Genomic DNA, 7,965 nt, shown 5'->3' on the forward strand with positions numbered 1-7,965 from the left:
CCAGCTGATTGGTGAGCCCGGGCATGGTCGAAGATGCCATTGGCTGGCGACCGACCAGACCGATCCCCCTCCTCAAGAAGTCTCCCCAGTGAGGAAGCTTCCCCATCGCAAAGCTGCTAGACGTGCGGGCAGTCTCAGCTGGCCACTGGGAGTCGCCAACACCCTCTCTTGGGCTCCAGGGCCGCAATCACTACCGGGGATCTCCAGCAAGTCTTCCGGACCCACGCGTAGAGGAGGTGGTGCCACCGCGCGCAAACCTGGCGCGGTCGTGACGTCAGGACTACGCTAGATTGGCAATTGGCTGGAGGCATGTGGCGCGGACGGGTACTGGCGCGAGGGATTGGATCAGCTCTTAAGGGGCGGGGTCTGGAGGCGGAGCATGCTGCGGAGAGCGTTGAAGTACGGCGCTCCGCACAGCTTCTCGACACTCCTGTCTGGAATCGCTGGTAAGCCTCCCTTGTGCTTGGGGAAGGATGGCGAGAGGGGACCAGGAGGGGTCGGGTGGCTGTATGAGGCTGAGATGACACGGTTTCCCAGCTTGGCTCGCCATAGTGGCCTTTGACGTTCGGGGCTGGGTGCCTGGTCCTAGAAAGCGTTGGGTGGTCGGATGCAACCCAGTAGGGGAGCTGGTCCTCAGGGTTGTCCGTGGAAACGCCCTGAGAGCGATACAGCAGTCCGAGAAATGTAGTGGTTCATAACCCTTGGGGAGTTGAGAAAAATCTGGTCTTCGCCCCAGTATGGAACACTTGACTTGTCTTCTTCCAAAAATAAATAGGTCTACTCCTAAGCTTTCTTCTACAATAAGAGAGATTTGCAGGTGTTGTGGTCGGTAACTGTCAACGTGGATTTTATTGATGAAAACGCTTCTCTTATATGTTCTTAGGTCTTTTTCTTGAGTTCGATGATGTGCATTTGTACTTTCCGCGTCTTTAAATGAATGAGAAAATGTCACTTTATCCTGTAATCATTGAAGTCCATTCTTTATATCCTGGCATTATGAGTTAAGACGTTATTTCAGAAAGTCTAATAATTCTGCACGTTAGACATCTACTTAGCGAGGATTTTAAATTAATTTATAAGTGTTGTAGATAAATCCTGTGAGTTGAAGTCCACTTTCACTTCTAACAGTGCTTGTATTAGAATGTCTGTACTACATTTATATGCCATTTAGAAAACCATAATACAAATGACTTTTCTCTATGTTAGTGTTCTAGGTCAGATCAAACATTCTGTCACAATGCCTGAAATCAATACCAGCAATCTTGATGAAAAACAGGTTCAGCTTCTAGCAGAGATGTGTATTCTTATTGATGAAAATGACAATAAAATTGGGGCTGACACCAAGAAAAATTGTCACCTGAATGAAAACATTGACAAAGGTACTGTCTTAAGGTATTCTTTGTTATAAAGTGATTTGTCTAGACATTTCTAGTTAGCTGACAAAAATATTGAGATGAAAGGAATGCTTTCTCTTTTGGGGTTTGGAGAGGGTGTCTCACTGTGTACAACTCTGGCTGGCCGGTTGTCATAGAAATCTGCCCCCCTGGAACAAAAATATTCATAGGAGATATGGAGACAAAGTTTGAGCAGAGACTGAAGGAATGGCCATTCAGAGCCTGCCCCACATGGGGATCCATGTATATATACAGCCACCAAACCTAGACAATATTGATGAAGCCAAGAAGTGCATGCTGACAGGCGCCTGATAAAGCTGTCTCCTGAGAGGCTCCTCCAGAGCCTGACAAATACAGAGGTGAATGCTAGCAGCAAACTATTGAACTAAGAATGGGATCCCTGTTGGAGGAATTAGAGAAAAAGTTGAAGGAGCTGAAGGGGCTTGCAATCCCATAAGAACAGCAATGCCAACCAACCAGAGCTCCCAGGGACTAAACCACTACCCAAAGAGTACACATGGACAGACCCATGGCTCCAGCTGCTTATGTAGCAGAGGATGGCCTTGTTGGGCACCAATGTGAGGAGAAGCCCTTGGTCCTGCCAAGGCTGGACCCCCCAGTATAGGGGAATGTCAGGGCGGGAGGCAGGAAGGGGTGGGTGGTTGGGGAGGAGGAACACCCTGTTGGAAGAAGATAGGATGAGGGCTTATGGTCTGGAAACCGGCAAAGGGAATAACATTTGAAATGTAAATAAAGAAATATATCCAATTAAAAAAAAAAGAAATCTGCCCCCCCCGCTAAGTACTAAGAGATCCATTTCTGAATGCTAATTTCCCTTTCATGCTAGTTAAATGGTGTAGAAATAAAATCTACCTTTCTATGTCTCCTGTAATATTTCCCTCCACTCATTTTATTTTGGAATCATAAGGAAGGAATAGACCATTAATGATAGTTCTCATGTCTGTCTTTCTAAAGATTAGAGAAAGGAGAAGTTATTGAAGAGAAATATGGACCACACACACACACACACACACACACACACAGAGAGAGAGAGAGAGAGAGAGAGAGAGAGAGAGAGAGAGAGAGAGAGATGCAAATGGCCTGGGTTAACTGGCCTGGGTTAACTATTCCTGAAGGAGCATCTGACATGCATCAAAGCTCCCGTCCCTTTCTCCTGAGTCTTGCTGGTTTTCTAGAACTGTTCTCCATAACAGCCACAGAGAACTTCCTGTTAGGAGACTGGAACACAGCTGCACTGTCAGCAAGTTGCCTTCTCAACTGCAGGAGGGAGAAGTGGAGAAATAGCCAGCACACTCTGACCAATCATATCTGTTTTGCTTTTAGGACTAATACATCGAGCTTTCAGTGTCTTCTTGTTTAATACTGAAAACAAGCTCCTGTTACAGCAGAGATCGGATGCTAAAATTACCTTTCCAGGTTAGTGTACTTAAGGAATAAGGGAGACTTTGCTGGGAACGGTATTCAGTCTGACTGAACTTCTTGGAGCCAAGGTCCAAAAGGAACAGCCAGGCACCTGGCTTCATTTGTATTTTATATTAATAATCTTATCCAGTGAGTATAATCTTAATCCCTGAATTATCTGTATATTTTGATCTTGATTAAGAAAGCATTAAAACTTAGCCATAAATGTCTTTCAGAAAATACGTCTGGGAACCTGTTATAATTAACTTAAAACTATCTGATTGCTTATAAAAATTTTTCCTTGGTCTTTCAAGGATTTGAAGAAAATTCTTCTTTGTTCATATTAATATTTTCCAGGTTGTTTCACCAATAGTTGCTGTAGTCATCCATTAAATAACCCCGGGGAGCTGGAAGAAAACGATGCCATGGGTGTCAAACGAGCAGCACAGAGGCGCTTAAAGGCCGAGCTGGGGATACCCTTGGAAGAGGTAAGGGGTCTCATCTCTGTCACCGAGCAGCCCACAGCCCAGCTCTAAGCAGGCTGAGACTGGTTGTTACCAGGAAGAAGTTCTCAGCAGTGCTTCCAGCGGAACCAGAACTGTGTGCGCTCTTGGCGAGTGCGCTTCCAGTAAGTTCTATTACAGAACAGCATGGAGCCAAAGCTTGCCTTAAATTCTTGATGCTCCTGCCTCAGCCTCCCACTGACTGGGATTGCAGTAGTTCGTGGTTTGATTTTCCAACTTCCTGATAGATAGAATTAACCCCTCAATAAGGATGTCGTATGCATTTTTATTGCTTTGGTTTGGTTTTACTGTTCTGGTCTTTGCTGCCCAGCTCTCACTGGCCTCCAACCAACAATATGCTTGGTTTTGCCTCCTAAATGCCGGGATTATTGGCACACGTTCCAAACCCAGCTAAGTTTTTATTCTCTTTTTTAAGAAATACCTTTTTAGATTTGCTTATTTTATTTTGTATGTCTGAGTGTTTTGCCAATATTTATATGCACCATATGTGTGCCTGGTGCCCAAGGACACCAGAAAAGAGGGTGTTAGACGCCCGTGTGTGTGCTGGGAACTGGATCTGGATCTCCTGGTGGGCACTGCTGAGCCCATCTCTTCAGCCTCTTTTTTTTTTTTTTTTTTTTAAACAATACTGATTTTTACTTTATGTCTGTTTTCCTGCATGTATCTCAGTGTGCGCCATCTACATACAGTACCAGAGGAAGCCAAAAGAGGGAGGTGAATGCCTTGGAACTAGAGTTTAGGCCAAGTGTTAACTGCCGTGTGGTGCTGGGACTCAAACCACAGTCCTGTGGAAGAGCAAGACAGCACTTTTAACTCTTGCGCTACCTTTCCAGCCTCCCTCTCTTTTTACTTTATTTTATTATTTATTTATTTTTGAGATTCAGTGGATCAGTGAGATCTGATGTGGCTCAGTCTGACCTTGAACTTGAAGATGACCTTGATCTGATGAGCTGCCTCTATTTTCCTAGTGATGAGAGTGCACACCATGGTTCTGGGGATGGAACCCAGGGCTTCATCCATGCTTGGCAAGCCCTCAGTGAGCTAAATCCCAGCACTCAGAAGGCAGAGGTAGATGGTTCAGAGTTTCAGGTCAGTCTTATCTATGTAGAAAGTTCTAAGCTAACCAGGGCTACATGGTAAAACTTCACCTCAAGAATAGATTAGATAGGTAGGCAGGCAGGCAGGCAGGCAGGCAGACAGACAGACAGACAGACAAGGCTACATGGTAAAACTTCGCCTCAAGAATAGGTTAGGTAGGTAGACAGATAGACACACACACACACACAGATTGATAGAAAAAATGTTTTTAGAAGGAACAATTCCAAGGAAAGAAAAGTTTATTTCAATTCATTCAGATTTGTGGTTCATGTTCCTAATGAAAACATTCATTAGCTCTGATTTGATCAATTATAATAGCCAATTTGATCAAAACTTTGTGGTTTTAAGAAACAAATTTTAGGGCTAGCTAGCCTAGAGCTCATTGTAGACTGGGCTAGCCCTGAACTCCTAGAGATCTGCCTGCTTCAGCTTCCAGCCAGCATGCTAGGACTAAAGGAGTAGAGCACCAGGCCTAATTAAACTGTCCTCTTTGAAGATTAAGACAAAGTGTCTTCTCATATGCAGTTGAAATGGTAAATGTTTTTCTGTAATAGCAACTATAAAAAACAGATGCTACATTCTGGCTTGAACAACTACTTTTTGATATTTTGAAAAAAAATTAACTTATGTTGGGCCTCAGGAATAAAAAATTTAGACACTCAAGACTAATAATTTTTCCATATATTCAAAAGCTCTGATTGTGAAACTGTGCTGCTGTCATTCAGGATACTGTTAAAGGACTGGAGAGATGGCTCAGCTAGGAGCACTGGCTGCTCTTCCAGAGGACCCATGTTTACTACTCAACGCCAATATGGCGGCTCACACTGCTCTGTAACTCCAGGTCTAGGAGATCAGTTACCTGCCTCTAGTCTCCAGGGCACCAGGTACACACCTGGGACACAGGTACACATGCAAGCGACACACTCATACACAAAAACATAAATTTAAAAAATAAGATATTCTTGAGACAGATGTGTTAATTTTAAGTTCTGTTTTGTCACTAGTCAGTTTCCTTCTCTTTGGCTTTGTTTGTTTGTCTGAGACATGTCTCAGTGTGCATCCTTACTAGCTTGGAACTCACTGTGCCCTAAACTCAAGACCTCTGCCTCCTGAGTACTGGGACTAAAGACTGCACCACCTCATTGATAGTATTATTAACTGATTTTTCTCTTTATGTTGCAGGTCGATCTAAATGAAATGAATTATCTAACAAGAATTTACTACAAGGCCCAATCTGATGGTATCTGGGGTGAACATGAAATTGATTACATTTTGTTCCTGAGGAAGAATGTAACCTTGAATCCGGATCCCAACGAGATTAAAAGCTATTGCTATGTATCAAAGGAAGAGCTCAAAGAAATTTTGAAGAAGGCAGCCAGGGGTGAAATTAAGTTAACTCCATGGTTTAAGATTATTGCAGACGCTTTTCTCTTTAAATGGTGGGATAACTTAAACCAATTGAGTCCTTTTGTTGACCATGAGAAAATACATAGAATGTGAATGTGTAAATGATTTGAGATTTTTTTTTCTACCTACTAAGAATGGTTTGATTTTGTTTTAAATTGGGCTCCCTTGTATGATACATAGATATTTTACAACCAGAATTTGTTTTGAGAAAAGAAAAAAAAAAAAAAAAAAAGAAAAATTCAACTATCTTACAGTTACATATATATATGTATATACATATATATATGATGCTTGTAAAAGATATTTAGGAGAGGTTATTATGAAATTATGCCATAAGGAAAACTTAATTTAGCCTGTACAAATACCTGGCTATGACAAGATTAAAGGAATAAGTAGAACTCCTCATGTTTTACTTTCTGACACTTTCAGAACACTTTGCTAATTGCCAAGTGTTTTTTTATATCATTAGATTTTTATCATAGAAAATTGAACAGAGGACACTGCTTAGCTGCTTTGAAACAGCACTAAGAGATTAAACGAACTTGGGGTACAGCTCAGTGATACCATGATTGCCTTGCAGGCATGATGTCATGGGTTGTCAAGTCCCTAATCCTAAAGATAATTGTAACAACAATAATAACAGAGAGCAGGTTCAGAGGAAAGCAAGTGGCTCCCTCAACCTTCACACAGGATGATGAATTTCAGGAACTCCTGTATAACCAATATTCTGGATGCTCAAGCCTATAGAAAATGATAGAACTTATAAACATCTTCCCCACATTTCATCTCTGGCATGGTCGTAGCACTGAATTCAGTGTAAATGCTAATGTAAATGATTGTTGTACTATGCTTTATGATAAGGAGAAATCTGTATGTGTGGTACAAATCAAATATTAATATACAATTGCTTTGAACCCTTGGGTGTTTGACCCACACATTTGAAAGGTCAGTTCTGTATACTAATTTTTGTCATTCTCAGTTGATTTTGTGCTTTAACCATCCTGAAATTATTTTACTATTTAAAGATGACTGTTACATTTGGTAGTCTTGGTAACTGATTAGCTATTCTGCAATCTGTTTACAATCAGAGTGAAAAAGATGGGTTAATCTTAAGATGAGAGTGAGCTATGCTTTAAACAGTTGAGAAAACCTTTGGCACTACCACCACTGGCCTGGCTTGTCTTTGGGTCTGGCCTGTGTCGAATGATTAGTAGCATTCGCACCCCTTTGTTAAGACAACCAAAAACAAGAAAAACTGGGGAAGTGGGAGGGGTGTTTTGAGACAGGGTTTCTTTCCCTGTGTAGCCCTGGCTATTCTAGAACGCAGTCTGTAGACCAGGCTAGCCTCAGAACTTAGAGATCCATCTATCTGCTAAGTGTTGGGATTAAAGATGTGTACCACATGCCCAGCAACAACCAGAATTTTAATGGGTGATACCAAGGGTCCCATAATGGGCTCACTGCACCATAATCAGGGCTTAATTTAGAGGTGGAAGTGGGAGGGAGTGGCAATGAGGGATGTTCGGAATAGGCACATGCTAAGATTTGATGTTATAGAATAGGGATATACTGATATGTGTTTTCACTAATCTTTTTAAAACTTTCCACAGGTGTGTCAAATTTGAGCTCTTCAGACAGCTTTATTCTTAAATGGTGCATAATAATTTTTTTTCTTACAAAAATTTTGTAAATCTAATTTCTTGGTAACTCAGAACAGTTGATTTATCATTGGGGATATGACTATGTAGCAAGTATTTATTGAAAATTAAAAATAAATTATTTTAATATTGTCTGGCTTGTTAATATCTGGGTATAATGGTTAATCTGTATATTGTATCTTAAATATGATAAATGCTATGTACCTTTAGCATTTAAAATACTTGTAGTTTTATTTTCTAAGAATTGGCTGACTGCACATGATTAGTTCCCAGTAGTTTATAAAGCCAGTGGTTATTACATTGAACAGTAGTCTTAAACTATAACCTGGGACTGCAAGGGTTGGATATTGCTTTATTGCCAGAATGCTGTGAGGACGTGATGTGTACGAATAGCTGGGTCCCATAAACTCCTAGTATGAGTATAATATATATACACACACACACATACACATACATACATAC

General features: G+C 41.4%; 1 protein-coding gene across 1 annotated transcript; it reads left to right on the top strand.

Moving 5' to 3' along the window:
• Positions 1 to 76: 76 nt before the first annotated feature.
• On the top strand, positions 77 to 7,655 carry Idi1 (isopentenyl-diphosphate delta isomerase 1). Its single transcript, XM_032884645.1, has 5 exons — positions 77 to 446; positions 1,207 to 1,379; positions 2,739 to 2,831; positions 3,174 to 3,304; positions 5,621 to 7,655. Exons 1-5 carry the CDS (start codon positions 310 to 312, stop codon positions 5,936 to 5,938), a joined length of 852 nt encoding a protein of 283 aa, XP_032740536.1. The 5' UTR covers positions 77 to 309; the 3' UTR covers positions 5,939 to 7,655.
• The last annotated feature ends 310 nt before the right edge of the window (positions 7,656 to 7,965 follow it).

This window comes from Rattus rattus, chromosome 14 (genome assembly GCF_011064425.1).
Source record: "Rattus rattus isolate New Zealand chromosome 14, Rrattus_CSIRO_v1, whole genome shotgun sequence".
NCBI lineage: Eukaryota > Metazoa > Chordata > Mammalia > Rodentia > Muridae > Rattus > Rattus rattus.